The 24,375-nt window shown below is 44.3% G+C and overlaps 1 protein-coding gene across 4 annotated transcripts in view; it reads right to left on the reverse strand.

Moving 5' to 3' along the window:
- Positions 1-216: 216 nt before the first annotated feature.
- Positions 217-24,375, reverse strand: part of SFXN1 (sideroflexin 1) — a 34,436-nt gene continuing 10,277 nt past the window's right edge. For 3 of the 4 annotated variants that reach the window (XM_080924406.1, XM_080924408.1, XM_080924407.1), the window contains exons 2-11: positions 24,113-24,287; positions 19,527-19,697; positions 16,775-16,873; positions 15,691-15,766; positions 15,231-15,316; positions 14,318-14,445; positions 11,577-11,626; positions 3,713-3,762; positions 2,793-2,840; positions 217-2,091 (exon numbers count right to left, since the gene is read on the reverse strand). In XM_080924406.1, the coding sequence (XP_080780532.1) occupies positions 1,995-2,091; positions 2,793-2,840; positions 3,713-3,762; positions 11,577-11,626; positions 14,318-14,445; positions 15,231-15,316; positions 15,691-15,766; positions 16,775-16,873; positions 19,527-19,697; positions 24,113-24,276 (969 nt within the window). In that variant the 5' untranslated portion in view covers positions 24,277-24,287 and the 3' untranslated portion in view covers positions 217-1,994. Of the gene's footprint in view, positions 2,092-2,792; positions 2,841-3,712; positions 3,763-4,498; positions 4,519-11,576; positions 11,627-14,317; positions 14,446-15,230; positions 15,317-15,690; positions 15,767-16,774; positions 16,874-19,526; positions 19,698-24,112; positions 24,288-24,375 lie in introns of those variants that run through there. The other variant, XR_013975219.1, reaches the window with a different exon arrangement.

The following is a 24,375-nucleotide window of genomic DNA, read 5'->3' on the forward strand; positions in this document are numbered from 1 at the left end:
ACGCTGGCTGTGGAGAGAGGAGTACCCACTCCTGTGAAGTTCACGGGGGTGGAAGACCAGCAGCCCAAAGCAGAAATACACTGTTAAGGGACAGGTACTAACAGGAGATGTTGCAACTGGGTGGTTTGTGATACTCTGATGAAGGTAAGCAGGCTACAACACTCAAGCCACACACGTCACAGACAGATAGGAGACAGTTTATTTTCATTCTGCATTTATTTGAAAGTTCATCCAGTTAAACTGAAATGACACACTGACTCTGACATTGGCAAGAGACCTCGCTAATACTGATAGCTGCCAGCCAGTCACACACACACAACTCTATCCAGCATCAGAGAAATGATCAACGAGTCACCGCACAACACTATTGCACTTCATGTGACTTTTTCTTCAGAAAAAAAATGTATTTTTAGAAGATCAGCAAAGATTGCCAATTTTCATTCATTTGTTCTTTTTTTAATAAATCATGATTCGACCACACAGTGAGTATTCCTATACAAAAGCACTAAGAGGCTGAAACTTCACAAAACAAATTCTAAAGAGCCCAGCTCCATGTCTACTGTGAATTTCTCACTACCTAGGCTAACACTCGGTGAGGTGGTCCGGCTCCCAACTGGCTACTGAGTTTTCCCGATTTCAGAGCTACACAGGCACTGGGGCAAGGACTCTGAGATCAGCTGGGTGGGCAGACCTCAAGGCCTTTGGCTTCTTCTGAAAAGTGTCCTTTAAGCACCTGTGGACTCTACCTTGAACTCCGGGCTCTCACCACCTCACTGAAGGCAGCGAGGCTCATCTGAGGCCAGAGTGTTACAGAAAGCCACTGCATTTCAGGTGGTTTGGCAGTCAACTCTACAGAAGCACAGACACAAGGCACACAATGTTTTCTTTATGAGGAAATTCAATCTGGAAACATTATTGGGAAAAAAAGCTACAGAAACTAGATAGTCTCTATTTTTGTTGTTGTTGTTGTTTTCAGGTACAAATCTCTGAATTAACAATGATTTTCACTTGGTGGAATGAGCGGCTTGTCTAGGACATGGAACAGCCACCGACTTCCAAAACGACCTCAGCTACACCAAATACCTCACATGTTAAAATCACTATAGAGATGCTGACATGCTACGCAGCTCCATGGTCTTCAAACAGGGTGGAAGGCAGCACAGCATTCACAGATGCTGGATTATTTTATGTGGTTTCTTTGTATCTTCCTGAAAGGGGAAGAATTCTGCAAGGATGGAAACAACAGTAACAACAGGCACACAGAGACTATGGTTTCACTTCTGAGTAACTGGTCACCCAGTCAATGTCACACTGCAGGGGTACTGAGTATTTTCCTAAAACCTGGCATTTGTACATTTCAGTTAATTATTTGATGGAAATTCATGATTATAAAGTACCTATGAAGTAAAATTAATATTTTAAGAATGCTAAATGAATCGAAAAGTTAAAGAAGCCAGGACCGCAGGGAAGGCATCCTAACCTGGTCTATGGCTGACTTCAGGAAGGTGTATGGAGTGTTGACGCTCTGGACCTCAATTTTTTAAAATTGAGGTTCTACTTTGGACTGGTTTATTGCCAATCTGGAGACAAAATTTCCTTAGTATTTAAATTTGGGGATTTAGTCTTAGACATTTTGTGTTTTCCCAATTCATTGCTGAGTAGAAACAGAACCTGCTAGTTGAGCAGGTAACCTCTCCAATGATTGATAGCCAGTGTTTACTGGACATTTATGCTATGCCTTGCCTACCAGTGCTTTTGAAAGTTCAAGGTGAGGGCTTTGGAAAAATGGCATCATTACAATCTTCCAGAAGGGTATTTTTTTGTAAATTATAACATGATTTAAATGTCAGGCTCCTGACTGGCAGCTTGACCCTAACGCAGATCTTGCAGAGGCTTTTGTAGCTGGGAGCGCCCTGGGACTTGTATTTCCTCGATGCTGTGGCTTCGGGAGGTTCACAGATGGTAGGAGGGGCCTCTGGCGCTTGATCTCTGCTTCACAGGCCCTTGTTAAAGTACACACGCTGTAATTCAGGATGACTCCTTTGGATGCTGGCTTGCAACTCATCCTCCAAGCTTGTCACAGACATGGAACTGGGACAAGGCAGAAGGAAGAAGTTTATCACTCGGGCAAGTATGGGAACCCTGAGCTAGGAAGTACAGGGAGAGGACAAGGTTCAGAGACACAAGGCTGGTGTGTGAGCACACACCAGAAAGGTTGCACGTGGCTACAAATATCAACATCCTGTTCTCTTCAGAAAAATGGACGTCACTAACAAAGAACTGTAAGAAGCCAATTGCTAAGCCTGTTTACCTCTTATTTCTAGCTGAAAATGTCTCAGTGCTGTTAAGAGCACATGGCAATGACTTCACAGACCTGGAATGACCACAGCACTGGGCTGTAGACAGCTATCCAAGTGGAGAGCAGATATATGGTCAGGGAATCCATACTAGAGGACGAAGGCTACAGATATGCCTGCTTATGGAGCCAATGGAATGAGCCACTCCAAAGGTTATAGAAACAGAACAGCACAGGAGGTAGGTAGCCTAATGCTCACAAAGGCGAAACTGTTTCCAAATGTAACAGCAGGGGGCAGACAAGACCTGGGCAAACAGTCTTGAGGCTCCACAGACCAGAGCCAGCCCTGTAGGCTCTTTCTTTCAGAGGCGTGGTCTGCCTGGATCCTTTAGAGTCCCAATTTCTTCCCACTGAAATCAAATACTGCACCTGTGTCCCCAGCTTGTTTTTAGGATCAAAATTGACACGAATTCTTAAAAAAAAAATCACCACCTACCTCTTCTGAGGGAATAGAGCACAGCACAGAGGAGTGGCAAACACCAAACTTAAAAAAAAAAAAAAAAAAGAAATGGCAGGTCAGCAGGCTGAAGTGGTCACTTCCAGCTTCCTTTTCTTTATATACTTATTTTAATAACAACCTCTTCCCTTTCTTTAGTGCACAAGATTGCCTTACAAATGGGAACTGTTTGATCACCAAAAAGACAAACAAAATAATAGAACCATAGAGTTAGCTGGAGTTTATATGAAAACAGCTAAGTAGCAAAATATATAGGTTCCTGTATGGACAATTTCTGTCTTTCTAATTATTGGAGCCACACATTCCAGGCATTTGGGGTTGGTGCCATTTTCAGAAGTTTTCTCCTGTATCATCCGACCTTCCATAGGCATAAAAATTATTTAAACACTGGCTGGTTTTGTTCGTCAATTTGACACAAGCTGGAGTTAGCACAGAGAAAGGAGCCTCCCTTGAGGAAATGCCTCCATGAGATCCAGCTGTAAGGCATTTTCTCAACTAGTGATCAAGAGGGAAGGGCTCAGCCCATTGTGGGTGGTATCATCCCTGGGCTGATAGTCCTGGGTTCTATAAGAAAGCAAACTGAGTAAGCCAAGGGAAGCAAGCCAATAAGCAACATCCCTCTGTGGCCTCTGCATCAGCTCCTGCTTCCTGACCTGCTTGAGTTCTTGTCCTGACTTCCTTTGGTGATAAATAGCATGTGGAAGTGAATAAACCCTCTCCTCCCCAACTTGCTTCTTGGTCATGATGTTTTGTGCAGAAATAGAAACCCTAAGACAATATATGTGTAATTTCTGTATTGACTATCATGATCCTATACAATACACACACCTACTGAATAAATACATGTACAACACGTAACAGTAGTAGTTAATTTTTAAAAAAGGTTAATTTCCACTTACCAAAAGCCAACCAATGTGACTTGAATTGGAGCACTCATCCACGGGAACCTCTGAATTGAGAAAGACACAAGCATGAATATTTTTCATGTGCTTCCTCAAGGCAGTGTCCTCTGCTGACTAAACAGCGTACACATGGTACCAGACCCAATGCAATGGGGTTAGTGAGATCCGGGGCAACAGTGCCACACGGGTTAGTTCTGACTTCACGGACAGGTGCAATGACCAGGCGGCAGCCACCACACCCCCAAGTGTTACTTGTCTTTCTGCACGAGGTAGGGACCAACTTGCTAGCATTTACTTATGGTTAATCTGCTGCTAGGGAGGCAGAGGAGCCCAGCACACAAACTTGAAGACAACTACTTGCACTAACTGTGGAGAAAGCAGAGATAGCCCAGGGTTTGTCAGGATGCAAAACAGTGAGGATCTAAAAGTGAGGATGCAGACAAGCCAGGAGCCCAGGACAGTGACCAAGTGTGAGAGGAGCCTAGTAGACACCGTATTCCTACTGAGTGCACATTATTTCTTGGATTTAGTTGCTGTCAGTAGGTTAAGAGTCTTTCCAGAATTAGCTATCTTTGTTTGGCAGTGAGGGCATAGGTTGGTATTTGAGAAAATAAACACGGTTAGATATGTAGTCTTTAAAAGAGGAAAATATACACCACAAAGTACCATAGGATACAGAGTTATCTAAGTAAGACCACAGACATTTCTGTGTGAGCTGTGATCTGGACGGACATAATCAGGCACCTCAGTTCAGAGCCATGCAGTACATGCACGGGGGCATACCCTCATGCCCGAGGAGGCTCCTTTGGTGAAAGGGATCATCAGGAAGGACAACATGGATGGAGGAAAAAAAGGAGGAAGGAAGAGGAAGAGAAAATGTCATCAAAATGAAACCAACCCACACAGGATATGCTGGGGCGCTTTAACCCAAAAGATTGAAAAAGCAACCTACTGTCGTATGTCACTTTTTGAGAAATGCATTCTGGGGCCAGGCTGTCTGGGTACTTACTAGCACCCATTCCTAAATTCAGGTCACTGGGCTATACGATTTCAACATATATGGTTCTTCTACCTCTATGCAAAGGCTGTTTAATGAGAGATTTTCACAGGGAGATGATAAATTCTTACCCAAGATCCTCCTGGATATGAGACTCCCAGGATGGCAGCCAGCCATAGGGAAGGGGCAGCAGGTTAATTGGTGAGTGAGCTCGTAAGGGTGTATAGACTAGATCCTGTAAGATCAGATCTCTTGTGGCCTCTTGTCTGCCTAAGTAAACAGCGTCAAACGTATCCAGAAGAGGGCACTTGTATGTCAGTCGCCTCAGGATAGATACACACAAACTGAAGGCTAGCTTAGGTTGAGGGTTCTTCACAGTGACAAGGACACTGGGAAATTTTGACTTGCTTGCAAAAACAAACCCATCATCAGCCATTCCCAACTCTACCTACCTCATCCTGTCTGGTCCTCAAAGAGAATTTAGCCTGAGGCCCAAAACTGAGAATATTTAATCTTTCACTGCATACACAGAATTCTTCAGGCTAGGGACATGTCTTTCTTAACAGACTGTACAAAGGGGTATGTCACACAAAAAAAACTTCAATGAATCAAAGATAACACAGAAGATATATCTTCAGGCTGATATGGCTTGGGACATGTAGTGACTGACTGTTTTTCTGATGTTAATGCAGTCTCCTTTCCCCTAATAGCTCCTTTTCCATTACATTTATTGGCATACAATCAACATTATTAATCAATTAATGTGTACAATGTAATATGTGACCTATATGCACAGTGATGTTGTCACACTAAAATTAATGAGTCCATCTGTCATCTTAAATGCTTTCCATGTTCCCCACACCCTCTAGAAGAGTTGCCTCCTTTCCTGGTTTCCATCCCCTTAGTAAAGTTGTCACTTTGATCTCACTATATATTAATATTCCTTAGGGTTTGAGTTTAATACATACATACATACACACACACACACATATATATACACACACAAACATACCTTTTTATAAAGAGTTTTACATAGTAGTCTAGGGTGGCCCAAGCAACTTCATTAGGCCATTAGAATGACCTTGAATTCCTGGTCTTCCTATCTCTATCCCTCAGTGCTGGCATTACAGGAACACATTACAAGACCCGAATCTAGGGCTTTGTATACAATGTCTACGTTTTTGCGCTGCTATGGGAATTACTTATACTGTTGCATGCATCAATAATTCATTGTTCCTCACGGAGGTAAGTACTCCACCGAATGGGTTGACGCACTTTCCGGTTGACTTTGGAGCTGTTTCCAGTTTGAGGCTGATATAAAAAAAGATGGGATAAACTCTCCTTTATGGACATTTGCATTCATTTCTTTCACGGGAAGGAGTGAAACAATGGCTGGCAGTTTCCAGAGAGGAGGCACTATCTCACGTGGCTGCCAGCAGGCTCTGAGGGTTCCGGTTCCTACACAGACGGTCAGCACTTATTAGGGTCAACTGGGAACTGTAGCCATTCCAGGAAGTATTTGATGTGGTTTTAGTTTGAGTCTCCCCAATGACTAAGGAATTCCAAGCATTTTCTATGTGCCATTTGTATGTGTGTAGCAAGGCTTCTGCTGAACTCTTTTGCCCATTTTTGCATTGTGCCATTTTCTTGAATGAGTGTTTTAAGTTCTTAACAAAATTCTTGACCTACTTTCTTACCAACAAGAGATTTTTGCTACTTGCCCTCTGCATTCTCTTCTGCTCCAAGCTGAAGTCACCCTGTGCCGTGACCTCTGGTCCTGTGCACCCAGAGCAAGGCTCATGCCTTGCTTCTCTGATTTCCACTTCTGTGATTCTCCTACCGACCACTGCTTACCAAAGGCATCTAGCAAAGGACCCAAGACTAAATACTGTCTGTGAATAAGTAAAGAATATCACACTCATGCCTAGCAAAGACTCCCAAACAGCTGTGGAGTGCACACAGCACAATCTGCTATTAGAGAAACATAAAAGATTCAGGATGAAAAGTCCTAAATAATGTCACTGGGACCTAAATCCATCAGTTTTACTCCCAGTGAAAGTACCAGGTTAGCTGTAGAATTTTTGATGAGTCACCAGCCCATAGCTGGCTTGTTTTCCCAGCCTTCCACTTGGAAAAAGATGAGATGCGGGGGAGGATGAGTCATGCTGAATGTTCCCTGAGTATTGTTTAAAGAACTGAGGATGTTCAATTCGGGTTCATGTTCCTAGAGGAGTTTAGACATCCTAGTGGCATTTAGACATCACAGAAAAAATCTGCATTTTCAAAAACAAAGAGAAAATGCTTCAAGCTCTAAACAGGAGCGCTGATGTAGTCTGCCCTGGTGTATGTTTGCACAAAGGTCACACTATTAAACAAGCCCCACGTGCAAAGATAATGTGTTAAGTAGAGCTTCACCCTTGAACTTGGGAGTGGTGTGTGTATGTGGGGGGTCAACTTTGAACTTGGGAGTGCTGCGTACTTGTGGTTCTTTCTAGAACACTTGGCTTTGACTGTTCCAAAGTAGCACGCTCCCTTGGAATTGGAAACAAAACAGCTACAGCCAGATTCTCTGTAGCTATGGAGGCTCGTGAAAAGATCCGGAACTCTTCTGGCCACATCTGGAACTACCTTGCCACCAGAATTCCAAAGCCAGTGGCTCCCTTGGGGATTGTTATGAAGGGTTTCTGGGGAAGAGTCAGTGAGGAGGGATATTCATTCCCAAATTACATAAAGGTATAGATATAAGTCATGCTGCAAACTGTAAAGTAAGATGGGTGGCGGGCAGTGATGGCTCAGTGGGCAAAGACACTCGCTGTGTGAGCCCGGTAACCTGGGTTCAATCCCAGGAGCCGACAGAAAGATAGAAAGAGAAGCAACTCCAAAAAGCTGGCCTCTGGCTTCCATATGTGTGCCTGTACCCATATATACATACACAACAATACATTTTTAAAAATTAAAGAGGGCGAGGTGGGATGACTACGGCATGGATATCTTTCTAAGTATGTAGAAGTGTAAGATGATGTGGATGGTGTGGATCTGTGACCCCGACCAGCAGAGTGCTCTTTTCACCTGTCTCTCAAGTAACAAAACTGTCAGGGTACACACATCCAGGAGCTTCAACTATTACAGCCAGAAAATGTGTGATATGACTAACTAGATCTTCCGTCCAGTGTCTGCCATGCTAAGATTAGAGTTACCATGGTAACCATTCCAACACTGAGACCCCAGGAGTTCAAAGGCATGAGTGAATACCAAAGAACTGACTTCCTGTCTCGGGTTCACCCCATGGCCATTTGTCCTCCATCAAAAAGACGCAGACTTTCTTGCGAACAGACAAAATTCTGAGCCATGATATCGGATACACATGGGCAGCCAGCACGCCCTGTGTGCTCGGCTGGAGTCAGACTCTTCTGAATCGTGTCCTTCCTAAAAGCGGTGCGATTCTCAGCTTGTATGACACCATCAAGCTGTGCATTCTGCATTGTCTGTTCGTGGAGTCTCCTGTTTAATATGTTTGGATTGTGGGTGACCCTGTGTAACTGAAGCATAGGCGTTTACCACTAACTGGGTGTGGGATGATTCCAGGAAAGCTTACATGGAGTGATGCTATTGAAGGCAGCCTGCAGATTTTCCATTGTGACACAAAATCGTGATGACCATGATCTGCAGACCAGATTATCATTGACTATTTTTTTCTTGCAAAAGCTGTTACTTTTATGCCAGAAAAAATGAACAGAGATGACAATAGTCAAGAAATCTAGCCACACTTTAACATATATATATATATATATATATATATATATATATATATATATATATATATATATATATATATATATATGTTTAATTTTTAATTGTGTGAGATTGTATATGGGCATATGTACATGAACATAGATGCCCTAGGAGGTCAGAAGAGGGCATTGCATCTCCTAGAGCTGGATTAAAGGATGTAGGTGCTTGGGAGAAGAAAGTGAGCCCTTGACAAGAGCAGTCTTAACCACCAAGCCATGTCTCCAGGCCTAGCCCTGCTTTTAAAGGCTGATCTCACTTGCCTTTGGCAGGAGGGGATATTTGCCTTATTTAATATGTTCTTGATTCTCTATTATTTTCAAAATTATCTATGCCAATGCCTTAAGATAGGACCAAGCAAGCTAAAAGGATGATTGGGTCAGTGTGCATCCTCAGTGTGGATGATGAAGAGCTGGTGCCTTCCCAGATCGAGAGACGGCAGACAACAGCTCAGGATGCTGACTGTGTCTGCTGTGTGGATCTGTCTGTCAAGAGACTCCTTCGCCACCCCACTCCCTCAGAGTCCGAATCTGTTCCCGTTCATCAAGCACAGACCCATAGAGGAAGGCACGCGGATTTGTTTTCAGATTATCTGAAAGCTATGGAGATGCCATCATTTGGTAGTTTATAGATGGAAGTTCTATGTCACTTCCTATAAATTATCAAGAGAATTGTTCCTAAACTTTGCCCCCAGTGGTTGCCTGGAACCTTGGATAGTGCCAAGCCAGGCATGTACCACGTTTCCACTTATACATGGTTTCCTATGACCACATCTAACATAAGTCAGAGATACTGAGCTAGTAATAAATATTGGCAGTAGCTAATCACCCAACTGCTAGTTCTAAGAATAAGAATTATTTCAATATAGTGTAATGGAACTGCTAGAATCACTACCTACCCTTTGGGGCTGTTACTGAATAATTAAGGGTCACTCAGAAGCCAGTGCTATGGACCTGTGACAGCTGACATGAGCAGAGAGGTGGCTGCCGAGTGACTGATAGGCAGAGAATATGAACAGCACAGACACCCTGCACAAAAGGCTGACTTACATTCTGGATGGGATGCAGACAGAGGACCATTCAGGAAGGTTCACAATTCAAAACGCATGCATTGCTGCTTCGTGGAATTTTCTATTTAGTAGCTCTGGACTGTGGGTGACCCTAGGTAACTGAGACCTAAGGGATCTCCCGCCGTGTTTTCAGGCTCACTGCTTGAGTATGAACCACTGCTTTTGCCTTTGTTCATTAACTTGAAGCTGAGGCCGCCAGCAGCCTCCCGGGTACGACTTTGCAGAGAAGCAGGGTTTCCTCTGACAATGCTCCAAGAGTGAAGAGACCCTGGCACTATTGCACATCGCCACGTTAGAGTGACAGAGCCATGATGTTTCAGAGAGTACAGCCTGGGGGCTTTAATTCTTCATGTCCCCAGAGGTTCTGGGAGTACAGCTGAGAATTCCTTTCCCTTAAAGAAGCCCAGCGAGGGGCTCACACTGTTTCTTCACAGTGTAGTTTTTGGTTTATACAGAGAAAGTATTAAGGAAGTCTCCATCCACCATTTGGCCTTCCTTTCCCTAGGTGTTCAAATGGATATACGTAACGACCTCACCCAGAAGCACTTGGTCTGAGACAGCATCCCTTTTCTGAACTTATAGGCATGACACTCCCTGGTTTTCACACTTCTGCTTTTAAGACTTAAACGGTCCACTTCAAGGGAGCTGCTGTGCTCACCCGCCCCTCCAGAGAGGGCCAGGGCCTCTACTCCCGAGTGCGTCTCCACACACGTATCATGATCCGAAAGAGCCATCTCAACTGGGCTAATCCTTGAACCCCCAAAACACAATCTGGGGGCACAGAGAAGGTACACAGCAATGCACACTTCCTTGTGTAATACTTCCAGGCCTTCAGGGCAAACAGTGGACAGCTTACTAAACTTTTAGATGGGGCTGACTATCAAAGAGAAATACTAAATTCAGTGGTCCATGAAGCTACCTCTCAGATCTTTCTGTTTCCAGCGTAACTTCGCATGTTCCAAAGTCCCTGCTGTCTTCCTGAACTTTACCCAGCTAGGCACACAGCAGATGAGTGAGTGGACAGTCTCCCTCACCAGAGCGAGTGGAGAGAGCTTCTCAGAAGCAACTTTGTAACTTTCCAAGGGAAGCTGACCTTCAAGCTGTCACTTGGAAGCAACTTTGTAACTTTCTAAGGGAAACTTGTATGGTCTAATTGCCTTGAGAGGCAGGTGTCATGGGTTTTTCAGGTTAGAGTCCCTGGCTCCTGGACCACTGTGTGCCTTCAAGCAGTGAGGCATTGTGTATCTCTGTAATGTTCCCTTAGAAGCCAAGGGAACACAGAAGCTGGACAGAACAGTTTAGACCTTAATCTTCTGTACTCTGTATAGCTTGCAAATGCCATTGTATCCTGGCAACGACTACTGTTCCATTCTGGCAATTGTCTCTGTATTTTGTTTCTGACAAAGGTAGAAAAGGTCTGATTGTGTTCAATAAGCTTGCCACAGCCTTAGTCTTGCTGAAGCACCTCCAACCCAAGCCTGGCTTAATTTCTCACCAGCCACACCAGGTAACCTTGGTCTGCTAAGCAAGGGCACTCAGTCACTCACCCCACCACTCTGTTCAGGGCTGGAGAGATGGCTCAGTGGTAAAGAGCACTGACTGCTTTTCCAGAGGTCCTGAGTTCAAATTCCAGCAACCACATGTTGGCTCACAAGCATCTATAATGAGATCTGATGCCCTCTTCTGGTGAGTCTGAAGACAGCTACAGTGTACCTATATGTAATAAATAAATAAATCTAAAAAAAAAAAAAAAAACCCACTCTGTTCAGTGTGAAGTCTGAAGAGTACCAAAAAAGACTCACAGCCAGGCATGGTGGCGCACACCTTTAGTCCCAGCACTCGGGAGGCAGTTGTAGGTAAATCTGGGTTCAAAGTTAGCCTGCTCTACATAATGAGTTCCAGGACAACCAGGACTATATAAAGAAACCCTGCCTCAACAAACAAACAAACACAGAATGGAAAAGAAAAGGACTCATAAAACGACAGCAGAAGAAAACTCGCCTTACCTTCAAAAAGGCTTTCTTCTCCAAAGTGTTCATGATGAACGGAGGGATAGCTGTAATAAAGACAGAGCTAGTTAAATTTCCACTTGCTGCCTGTGTTCAGCTGAGTTTCCCCTCAATGGTCTTTGAGAAAGCGGTGTCCCTTTTAGGTTCTTTTTACACTGGCAGAATGAAATCTACTGCAGCAATTTTAAATGATTAAATTTAGGTTCACTGATTGTTACGCATCAGATGTAAGTTGAATTATCCCAGCATGCCTCACAGATAGATCCAAAAGAAATAATAAGGGAATGGGAGCTTAGAGGTGGCTAAGTGGTTAAGATGTGTGCAGCTCTGAGAGAGGACCTGGTAGGGCTCCCAGCACCCACCCACACCAGGCCACTCACAAATTGCCTGTAACTTTAGCTTCAGGGAATCTTTAGCCTTTACATACATGACTGCATGCATGTAGCATACACACAACATGTACACAAGTAAAAAGAAATACTTTTTGCCTTAAATTCACAATACTAGACACCAGGAATTTTTTTTTTTTTTTTTTTTTTTTTTTAGCAAAATAAATGGCACTGTCCTTGGGTGTCTCCATGCAGGGAGGGCAGCTGGGAGGGTCCTGCTTTGGCTCAGATAAAAACTGCTCAGGACATATGAGGCACCTTGCCAGCTGGAAATCCTGGAACACTTACCCAACTTCTCAGATCCTCAGTTTCCTGCTTTCCCATTTATGAAAACGGGACCATTACATTAACCTGGCTGTACTGTGGGAGACAGCACCAGTTCAGTAGCTCTGAACCTTTATCAGCTTAAGAACATACGGACGATTTCAGCATGCCCATGATGCACAGATGTCAATGGCACAGAGAGGCTGAGTCTTCTATGGGAATAAAACAGTGTGGAAAATAACCAAGCCTCTGAAAGCACGGGTGCTGACTTGGCTGACTCTGGCGAAGGGATTGGGGACATCTCAAAAAAAGGGGAAAGATTAAAACCAAAGCAAATGAAGAGCTGGAGCTGAGTGGAAACTGAGGAAAACTGAGGCACAATGCTTTTCTCAGGAAGTCTGAAATCAGGGCAGTGACAAGCACGCTGCTCTTGGACTCAATGGAGTTTCTTGTGGGACTGTAGTTTTCTAGATACCTTCACAGACCACACTGACGTCCCACAGAGAGGTTCTTCTGTTCGGTTAGACAAAGGCAATCTCCCCTATTAGCTGAAATGCAGTATTGCTTGTCTCTCAGTATCTACAGGGGACTGGATCCAGGACTCCTTACAGGTACAAAGTGCATGGATACTCAACCTTCATAGCTCTGTCATCTCTAGGTGACTTGTAGCACATAGTTTAACATAAATCATGCTTAAATAATTACACTGTATTTTTGAGGGATAACAAGAAAGCCTGAGTGTGTTCAATCCACAAGTCTATTTTTGTTTGAAGGTTGGCTGGGTCTCTGGATGCACACAGGGTCAACTGTGAAACTCCTCCGTTTTACTCTCTACACTTTTCTTCAACCCTTGTTGCTCATTCAAACTAGCCAGTTCAGTGCCTCATGTGACAGCCGTCAAGATATCAGCATGCAAACCAGGCAGTAGCTGATGGACATACTTCACGTGAGAGCATCTCCCAATATCCAAGTGCTGTTTACACCGAGCTTAGGTGAAGAAATTCAAGCACCTTCGCACCTGGCTTTCTTCCTTGTTTTGCCTACAGAGAATGCTGCTGCTCCTAGGCCATGTGATCCTAAGTGTCTGAGAACCTTCTCTAGGCCTCTGAGCAGCCCACTGGGCAGACAGGAGATTCTCAAAGGGTCTGAATTTGACACAGATCTTCTGTCAGTGCATGCTGACCCCACACCATGTAAATACCAGAGTAGTGGTCAGGAACACGTTTTCCAAAAATCCTCAGCATGACCAGTGCTTGCTGCCTGTGGTGCTGAGACAGCCTCCTGAACAGTCTCCACTCACCCCTACAGCACCCCTTTAATCCAGTCTCACATAGCACCTATGTTTGTTACCATGTTCAAAGCTGTGCATGGTCCTCTATCACTCAGAGCTTGGCATGACGGATGTACCTAACCCCAGGGCTAGTCCCAGGAACCAACTCCAGTCTTTGAGGCCTCTTAAAACCCCCCTCTCTCTTCCAGCTGCACCTCCTTTTGCAGAATGCCTCCCACCCAAATGGCAAGCTCCTGTCCCCCTCCTGATGCCCACTGTACCTCCGATTCATCATCTCTACCCAGTCCTTTGCCTGGCAACCATCCCTACCATCCCCCTTTCTTCAATCTCAGCTCCGAAACATTCCCAAACCAGAAACTTGTTGAGAGCAAATGACGCCCTGAGTAAACGGTCAGCCACTCTCAAGTCACATGACATATCAGTTGGGATGCATATCTACAATATGACACCATCGGCAGGCAACACTGCATGAAATTATTTTCTAGGCCACATGCACAAGATGCATATGAATAAACTTCAAATCTAACTTTGGTCCCTTATGTTCAGGATAGCTTGTTATATATGTGTAAATGTTACAAAACCCAAACAAATCCTAAAATCTGGGACACTTCTGAAAGCCCCATGCATTTGGGTAAAGGATGGCCCGTTTGTAGTACATACTTTCTTTACTTGGTCATTCCTCGCACCACCATCAGAAGGCAATTTTTACAAAGGGGAATTGTGTTTGCTGTTCTGTTCACCAATATTTAAAAGCTTGGTATAAACTACAAGGCAGAACCACCAAGCTTACTCACCCATGCCAGGGGCTGCCATGAGGATCCTGGAGACGACCACCTGCGTGATGGCTTGCTTTGCTGCGTTGGCTGATTCTCCTAAGCGAGTGCCATTCTCATCAGTGACAGGAATGCCAACTTTGAGTTCCCTGAAGGGTAGAACACACATAAAGGGGTGCTTCCTTCATCCAGTTTCCCACTCGAGTGTCAGTTTTGGCACTGAGAAGCCTATTTTTAAATACCATGAACAGGTTCAAGCCTCCCGTGAGAGAAACAAAGGGAAAATAACTCAAGTACTGTTTTTTCCCCCCTGTAGAATGTACCTTTCCAATAATGGTATAATTTGAGGGGTGGATATGTTAGCTCAAAGGTGAGGTTAATTTCTATGCTCCTCTACAGATTTGAACAATGCTCTAAATCAGAAATAGATAGAGCACATAGCATTTTTGAGCAAACTCGAGCATCGAAGTCATTGCAACATAGCCCTGTTGGATATTCATTAGCTACAGTTTCTAACACTGGGAGCCCAACTCCTGTTATTGCTTTGGGTTTTGTTATCCATCCAAAATGCTCACTCTTTCTTCTTCTTTCATCTCTATCCATTCTAAAAGACTGAAATCACCTCAAGCTGCATAAGAAAATTGCAAGGAAAACCCAAGAAACATTTGGTTTTTCTCTCTAGTCTCGATCTTACAGAATTCTTTCTTTGCAGAGGATATAGGCTATAGACACACCTTTAAAATAGGAAGGGTAAGCATTCTAAGCCTCTAGGCATTTTTTGGGGGGGGCCCACTTCAGTAAGTAAGAACCCAACGGGCTTGCCCTTACATCCCTCATCCCAGAGTATTTCAAAGCAGAGCTCAGAATTCATTTTCTTTCTAAATTCTATTGTCAGGCACGAGGCCTTGCCCGGTGCACCACGTGTTCATCTTACCTTTGTCTCATCAGCGGGATGTTAATGCAGTTAGCGGCAGCTACAGCAGCGAAGGGAACGAAACGTCCTATCAGTGGCGAGACATGCTGTACAAAAGATAATGTCAGATAATTCCAGAAGCATTGTCTTACTCTCCCTCAGATTCCAGAACTTGGATTTTAGAAGCTAGCTCTACTTCCTCATGGCACATCCCCCAAATCCCATTCCAGTTTCAGAAGGGCTTTTTAGAGAAAGGCATTTAATAGTTAATCCTCAGAGCCTGGAATAGACCAGTCTTGGGTGATGCTACTAGTTAAAGTTTTTTCCCATCCACTAGAAAATACAATTAAAATATGCAGTTGAAGATGGCTACAAGCCAAGCCAAGTGACTGGAACTCGTGAGAAATAACAGAGGTACCCAGAGTGAAAGGTGAGAACCGGTTAAGATGTTTTACCATGGAACTAAAGCTAAATAAAGTACCTTGGTTAAGGCATTGAGTCCAAGGGCCGTCGCCACAGCGCCGGTTGTTGCAGAAACATAAGCCGTTCCCAGCTCACTGAAAAGATAGAAACACTGTGTACATGACAAACACACATCGGGGATCATGAACATATGAAGAAACCGAGAGTCTGCTGTCTGGGGTCATATGTCAGCATGAGAATCCAGAGACAAAGCAAACTCATCCCTAAAAATGGGCTACCTCAAACAGGCAGACATGCAGATGAGGCTTACATGGAAGGTGAGGAAGGAATGGAGCTGGGGATGTGTGGGAAGACACAGACATGGGAAAGGCTGTGAGTGTGGAAAGCCAGGGACACAGAAAGCCTCTGGGTTCAGTGTCTGAGGCGCATTTACATGAATCAAAATTAATACTCAAAATATTAACGTCCACACAGAAAGCAAAGGGCAGCGCTGCCATTCTTACAATGGTACCTCACTGTATAAAAAGAGTCCAAGTTTATCTCTAATGTGCAGCCGAGCCCGAGCCATTCTGGTCATTGAGAGAAACGCCACTGGGTGGCAGGTTTCAGTGTCCTTTGCTTCTCTTGATGATACTGAGGATTAGGAGTCAAAGGCAATTTTTTGAAACTAAACAGGAAAACAATTTCTCCTGCAAATATTGTGCAAGTGATATCTGTAATTTTATTTATTCAATCTCAGCTTGTTCAAATCCCCACCCCCACCCAGTCTTCTTAAACAGGAGGCAAATTTATAAGCCCATTCATTGCTTTCTTTGAACTCCAGAAATGAGGCGCTTTTTAAAGCAAAGAGTCTGGAAAGGTCGCACAACATCCAAGTCCCTTTGTTTGGAGACTGGTGTTCACGCAGCCCGGAGTGGGGTCGTTTAACAGAGGCAGGGCTGAGGGCTGCCCTGATAGGCATTGTGCAGGGTCCTGAGCTTGGGGTTGAAGACTGTTGTACAGCTAATAGCACAGATGAAGTCAGAGAAGGCCGGACAGCAGCAGACAGTCAGAGAGGGAGGAGGAGGGACATTGCACGAACAAGCAATTGCTACGCATTGCTACAGGGGCTCACGGAGGTCGGGTCATCCCCACAGCCTTACTTTACAGTGAGGGGAGCGTCACCGCTTCTGTTGGTGTAGTTGACCACTGCATTGAAGGACTGGTTTATCCACTGCCAGAAGAGCACAGCCGGTGTTGTCCTAAAACACAGCGAGTCGTCACACATCACTAGTGCCAGTGAGCCAGTGAGCATCCCTTAGTATGTAAAGAGATGTCTGTTGCAGTAAATATTTAAAAAGTGAATTGGTTTATCTCTTTATCGGCCCCCGAGGTCTCACTCTGAGGGCTCCACTTTTAGTGTGGAGCCGTGTGCACGGGACTCTGTCAATCGGTCAAGCCGCCCCATCTACACAATTTCCTTCTCTGGTGGTTCATTCTGCCTGCCCTACTGCCTCTATCCCAGTTGGAATTACCACCCCGTCGCCTTCTTTCTTCCACCACCCACCACAAACATCACCTCAAAGCCCGGTAACTTTTCAAATGGGTTTATATAATAGATTTTCAACTCACAAACCTCTATACAATAAGATTACATCCAGTAGACAGAGATACAACTGCCCTTCTATATGAGATAAAGACCTATAGAATGTCTTTTAAATATTTATATCTACCTATGTCTGATTACAGCCACCAGGATCTAACTCTGCTTTCCCCTACTCTTGATTTTCTCTGTATCTCCTCCTCTTCCATTTTCCAGGCCCTTTCCCTACCTACCTCTCCATTGTCCAATCACGTATCGACTTAACATAAATCTACAGATGTTAACGATGGCACCATGCAGGGGGATAGTCTGGGTTGCTGATGTAGGTCCACACAACATCTACCTTGTGAGCTTAGTGATGAGCAGAGCATCAAGCTCACAAGGTTCTTGTCTTTGGGTTTCTACCGCTGTGGTGAACATCACTTGGGGAGGAAAGGGTTTACTCAGCTTACACTTCCACATCACAGTCCATCATTGAAGGAAGCCAGGGCAGGAACTTAAGGCAGGAACTTGGAGGCAGGAGCTGATGCAGAGGCCATGGAGGAGTGCTGCTTACTATCTTGTTCTCATGGCTTGCTCAGCCTGCTTTCTTACAGAACTTAGGGCCATTGGCCCAGGGGTGGCATTACCTGATGTGAGCTGGTCTCTCCCATATTAATCAAGAAAATGCCTAACAGACTTGCTCACATGTCAGTTTTATGATAAAAAATTTCTCAATTGAAAGTCTCCCTTCCCAATTGATGATAGCTTATATCAAGTTGATAAAAAGACTATCCAGGACTTCTTCTATCACAAATAAATAAAACTTATAAAAAGCATGGCACAGAGTAGACAGTAAATGGAAGGTTTCTTCTGTTTTGCAAGCAAAGCAGGCTTGGCTCTTCTTATGGGTTTAATGCATGAGGACACTATATATCTTTGTCTATCACTATGTCTGAGCACCTCTGCATCTTCAGAGAGAAAGAGCAGAAGGATTTGTTTCTAGACTCTTTTTTTCTCCTACCTCATTTTCTTAAGGCCTTCAGACTTAGGGAAAATGTCAACCTCCTTTTAAACAAAGGTATCATTTAATATCTTTTAAAAAGCTTTATTTCTTTTTGATCTTAGGTGTATGAGTGTTTTGCCTGCATGTATGTATGTGTGAGCACCGTGCGTGTACAGTGCCTGCTGGAAGGTGTTGGATCCCTTGAAGCTGGAATTACAGACAGTTGTGAGTTGCCGTGTGGTGCTAGAAACTGAGCTAAGGTCCCCTGCAAGTGCAGCAAGTGAGTGCTTTGAGCCAGGGAGCCACTTCTCGGTCCCTCACTTTGCATCATTCGAGGCAAAACACGCATTGAAATAAAGTGACTTGTGTTATTTATTATTATTATCATTATAGTTCGTTTATTTTGCTTACCAGGAATGTCAAACTCAGGGCCTCTGCGTGCCCAGACAAGATGGAAATTTATTTACACATACCATGCTAGAGGCTGCTGAAGACAGTGTCAACATTCGCTCAGAGCGGAAGTCAAGATGAAATGACATCTTTCTTTGTGTAAAAGCAACTCGGCCTCGTTTTTACCTCCGTGATTACTTTCTTTGCTGTTCTTGTTAGTTTGAGACAGGTGTTAGTTGCATAGCCAGGCCGCCCTCACACTCAAAACCCTGTCTCAGCCTCCCAAGAGCCGTGGTTTCAGGGGCTCGACACTCTACCCACCTTCAAGTACTTCCATCTGCCACATGTTCTACTTTAGAGTTTTTCATTTGAATTTTTATTATGTATGCAAAAGCGCAGGCACGCATGTGGTCAGAGGATGACTTATAACAGGTCGGCTCGCTCCGTCCACTAAGTGGTTCCCAGGAGTCGAACCATGTGTTCAGCCTTGGTGGCAAGTCTTTTACTGTAAGCGCCATCTCGCAGGCTCTATATCTTCTTTTATTTATTTATTTATTTATTTATTTATTTATTTATTTATTTATTTATTTATTTATTACTGACTATATTTATGGGGTACAACCTGCTCTGACGAACTGTAGGGATGAATTTGTTCTTGTTAACATAATCACAGTGACATTTTCTTTCAGTAGAACTTACATTAAAATATTCTTTGAATGGCTACAACAGCGCATCAACTAACACGTGATGCGCATTCCTATAACGTACTAACACATGACATGCATCCCTGTAAGGTAATGACTGACACGTGACGCGCATCCCCGTAAACGTACTGACTGACACGTGACGCACATCCCCGTAAACGTACCGACTGATACGTGACGCGCATCCCCGTAAACGTACCAACTGACACGTGACACGCATTCCCTTAACATACCGGTAGAAGGTCATCATGCAGCCCGTGATGGTCATGTTCATGGGGACCTGAGCCGACATTCTTCCTATGAGAGTCATCTTTTCACCCGTGTCAGGATGGAAGGCCGAGTCATATGCGTACTTTGCTCTCCACAGCTCATTTTCCGTGAGGCCGGCAGGAACGATTCCTTGTCTAGAGGATGACAACAGTGGGTCCAGCAACTGCCTCTTTCGGGCATCGCCAACCATGAACTACATTGTTTGTGAGACTTTACCATGCCTATGGGATGAGTAGAGGATATTGGGGGAAAAAAAGAAAGGCCTGGGTTCAAGTTTGGGAACACGGAGTAAAGCTACCAATTATTTTGAACACTGAAAGCAAAGTGGGGGTGAGGTGGTGTATGGCAAAATGACAGCCTCAAGACTCAAAGTCTCAAATCTCAGCTGAGGACACACAGCCTGCTTTCTCTTTTCTCACCACCTGCAGCCTGCCAGGCTCTGCAGCACTGACCCACTATGTGGCGCTGAAGTGACTTGGGATACATAGTATTTCTGCTTGAAACATACTATGTACATTTACCATCAGAGAATCAGGAAGAGGTAATGGGAAAGTGGATTTGGGCTGGAGAGATGGCTCAGCAGTTAGGAGGGCTTGTGCAAGCATGAGGGTAGGAGTTCAGATCCCAGCACTGACACAGCCTGGATCCTTAGCAAGGGTTGTGTGTGTGGGCAGGGGAAGGGCATGAGCGGAGACAAGAGGATCGCCAGACTGTGCTGGCTGCCCATGCAGTAGAAAGGAGTCAAGATCCAGGTTCAGCAAGAGAACCTGTCTCAAAGGCAGAGGCAGAGAGTAGCAGGAGGGTTTTTTGAGTCCTGGGAATTACTTGGCTTGTCACAGTTAAAAGTCCTTCGCATCCTTTTTAAAATCAGCACAGGTGGTATCAGCACAAACCCTTCAGTCAGACCTTCTGGGTTGCTATCCTCCCCAACCCCACCCAGCAGCAGGAGGACTCTGGGCTGGGATGGATCCCCGAGGTGCTGGGCTCCAGAGCCTCATTCTGAATAATGGGGCCAACAATGAGTCTCTCTTCACAGATGCTTGTCGGGGTTAGAGTGCTACACACAAGTGGCCTCAAGCCTTCTCGGCACATGTGAGCACCTGCTATTTCATAAAGAGTGTTCAGTCCATTGTCCACTGTAGACTCAATTAAACCAAAGACACATATTTTCTGCATTGGCATAATTCTTTAAGATGAGAAAGACCTGCTCAGCATGGCCTCTATCATCTCAGACCTCGAATCAGTATGTTATCTTTCTGATAGTCCCTTTCTGGTGTGGCTTTAGCTGTCTGGTGAATGTCATCTGCCTGATGCTAAGTAGACCTTTTATCAGCGTGAAGTTTTTTTTTTTTTTTTTTTTTTTTCTGATCCTCGTACCCTTTCTACTTCTTATAATTAAAAAAAAAAATTCATCTCTTGAGTACAAGAAGATCTTTCAAGCAGCGTGGATCGGAGGTCCTGGTATGTTCTTGTTACCTTTGTTAAGAATGACAGTCTGGTATAAACCGCCTGGACTGTGGCTCTCCGCTGGACAGAGCATACACTGACACATGTGCAGATGACAGACTTTCCTGATGTCTGCTCTTTCCCGACAAGTCTCTTATTCTGTTCATGGAAGCTAGTTTAAAGGACAAAAGGGACTAACAGGAGGCAGGGGGTTATGGGAAAATGCTCAAAGTTTTACTTAAACAAAATGTCTGTCTGAAGTCCAGTACTATGAGTACACACCAAGAGAAAAATGTTGCTTAAAATAGTTTGTTCAGAGCTCCGGAGATAGCTCAGTGGTTAAAAGCATTAGCTGCTATTCCAGAGGACCTGGGTTTGATTCCCAGCACCCACATGCTAGTTCATTGTGGGACAGTGGACCATGCCAGGAATCCTGTCAGACCCCAAACCACCTCCAAAATGAATATAAGATCCTATCCAGAAGGAATAAAGTTGTGTGAGAATTACTCCATTGCCTGAGAGCATCTAAGAGTTGGAAGTCTCCCTGGGGAAGAGAGTGGTGCTCACTGCCTAAACAGAATGGGAGATTATGCTTCCGTCTCCCCTTCACTTGAATGCTTTCGGGCCAGAGATCTCTCTGGATAGCATCAAGCACACAGTTCATAACCATCTGTAACTCCAGACCCAGGGGATTCAGTTCCCTCTTCTGGTCTCTGCAGGCATCAGGCACCCAAGTGGTTTTAGACACATATCCAAGCAAAATGCACATATACACACGTACACAGAAAAGTTTGTTTATAGACAAAAGGTTTAAAAAACTGCCATGTATGGGTTTCTCCACTGAAAAAAGGCACATTCCTTTGGCTTTTACATTGGTTCTTTGAGTGCAGAAAAATCTTTTCTGTTACACAGATCAATGTGTTGAGTTTTCCCAGGGCAAGTACTAACTAATTATATCTTCATCCCCTGTCCCATAGTTCCCTTATATAATCACTGTTGATGTGACTAGATTTAGAATTCCCTCAGGAGATTAGAAAGGTTACTTCCTGATGTGTCTTTGAGAGCATTTCCAGAGAAGATTAACTGTGTGTGTGCACATATGCCCTGACTGTGGTCCCACCATCCTCGGGCTGGGGACTCAGATGGGATACAGGAATACATGGGGAGAGCTGACCTCCCTCTTTCTTTGCAATAACCATGGGGATGATGAGTTCTTTTGGATTGTTTGTCAGGTATTTTGGTCAGAACAGCACCAAGGGAACTACTACCACAAGGAAGACATCTTTTTACTCCTTACATTTTCATGTGTCAGGGAAGGGCAAGGACAGTCCTGAGCCTGACCTGGGTGCTAGGAGCAATTGTCACAGTTTTAGAACAGTCCCGAGAGACTATCTCAAGACCTCAAATATACCTGCTGTCCCTTTCCTTAAACTTTGCTGACCTCTCACGGTGGGTGGGCTTATTTTCTTCATTGTTAGTTCCTGACTTGTTTCCAGTGAAAATTTGAATGTTTCTGTGGGATTTTTCAGTTCTTGGTCTCTTCATTTTGGCATCTTCTGTTCAAGTGGTCAGTCTGTTCCCTCCCTCCCTCCCTCCCTCCCTCCCTCCCTCTCTCTCTCTCTCTCTCTCTCTCTCTCTCTCTCTCTCTCTCTCTCTCTCGTGTTTCAGTTTAATAAAGAACATTGAATTTCCTGAATTCCTGCTTATGTGAGAGGTCTTTCTTTGCATCGTTTCTGAGTATGTCTCCATAGGTTCCACGACCAAGCTTCTGACCTACCTTCCTTCCTCCTTGACATACTGCCGAACCTGGTCAGCGTTATTATGCACTGGTCCCTTTCTAACTGCCTCACCAACAGTGAACGCCTGAGACTTGCTATTCCTGAAATGTTTAGGTGTAATACTCCTGATGGTCCAATTCCCTGTATCTGATTGGCTTTTCCCTAGAGCAGGAGTCAGCCAGTGACTGTCCATGCCTGGATGCTCCTTGGATCACGGGGATCTACATTATTAAAAAGCTAGCGAGATTATGATGTGACTGAGACTCCTGGAGGTGTACAAAGCTGAAGAATTTATTCTTTCGAAACATTTTTTTGTGTATATGAGAGAGAGGGGGGGAGGAGAGAGAGAGAAAGAGAAAGAGAGAGAGAGAGAGAGAGAGAGAGAGAGAGAGAGAGAGAGAGAACATGCATGCCTGGACCTTTGGAAGTCAGAAGAAGGCATCAGATCCCCTAGAAGTGGACATACAGACAGTTGTGAGTGGCCATGTAGCTTCTGGGAGCTGAACCCAGGTCCTCTGTGAGAGCAGGTGTGTTTTTAAATTTAAATGCAAGCCACCCTCTAGTCCCTTAAAGTATTTCTCATCCAGTATTTTATTAAAAAAACAAAAAACAAAAAACAAAAACCATCTACTGCTGAATTAGCTATCCCAAAGGATACAAACTCTGAGATTCAGGTATGTTCTATAGAATGCATGATGCTTGTTTATTTGTATTTAATTCCATATATTCCTTATTTATTTTTGAGATGGGGGGTCTTATAACATTGCTCAAGCTTGTCTTGGGCACTGGCTAAGTGAGTCTCCTGCCTCCGTCTCCTGAGTAGCTGTGACTGTCTTTTCATAGATGGCATCCTCTTAAAACTCCTGTGTGGCTCTCTCAGTGATGAGGTACATCTCACATCTGCATCCTTGAATTGCAGTCAGATTCCTTCCCATCTGAACACCATACCCAGAAAGTCTTTCTCACGGGGGCTGTATCTCAGCAGCAATGGCCCTACCCCAGTTATCAGAAGCCAGTTTCCTGAATGATGCTGTTTCTATCCAAAGACAGAAAAATGCTTAACACAGTTGTGTTAGAGAAAAGAATACAGGATGTTGGGGCCAAGATACCTCATAGCTACAAGGAATACTGGCTATTTGTGGTTCTACTTGGTTTTCCTATTTATTCGTTTTGGTAAGCAGAAGTTTACTGGGGGAAAAAAAAAGTACTGAAAAATCATGAAGCAGTTTGAAAACAAGTAACCCGATGATCCATCATACAACAAACCAGGATATGCAGCGTGGGCGGCATGACCTGTAACCGCTCACCACAGAGGCCAGCATTACCTGTAATCATGCACCACTTTTCTCGCATTCTCTAGCTGTTCGTTTGTTAAAAGGATGTTTCTGGGATCAGTAACTGTGAAGAAGTGACTGGCTCGGCCAATGAACGTGCTCTGGTCCCATCGGGGTTCCTTGATGTTAATGTTGGGTGGCACTTCCCCAGACATTGTCCCAGATCCTGAAAAGGGAAAGACGAGCCAGGTGAGGTGATACTGTTACTACAAACTATTGTGCAGTCTGCGCTTAACTGTGTGTAAAAATGCTGA

The sequence above is a fragment of the Micromys minutus genome (genome assembly GCF_963924665.1).
Source record: "Micromys minutus genome assembly, chromosome: 1".
NCBI classification, from domain to species: Eukaryota; Metazoa; Chordata; class Mammalia; order Rodentia; family Muridae; genus Micromys; species Micromys minutus.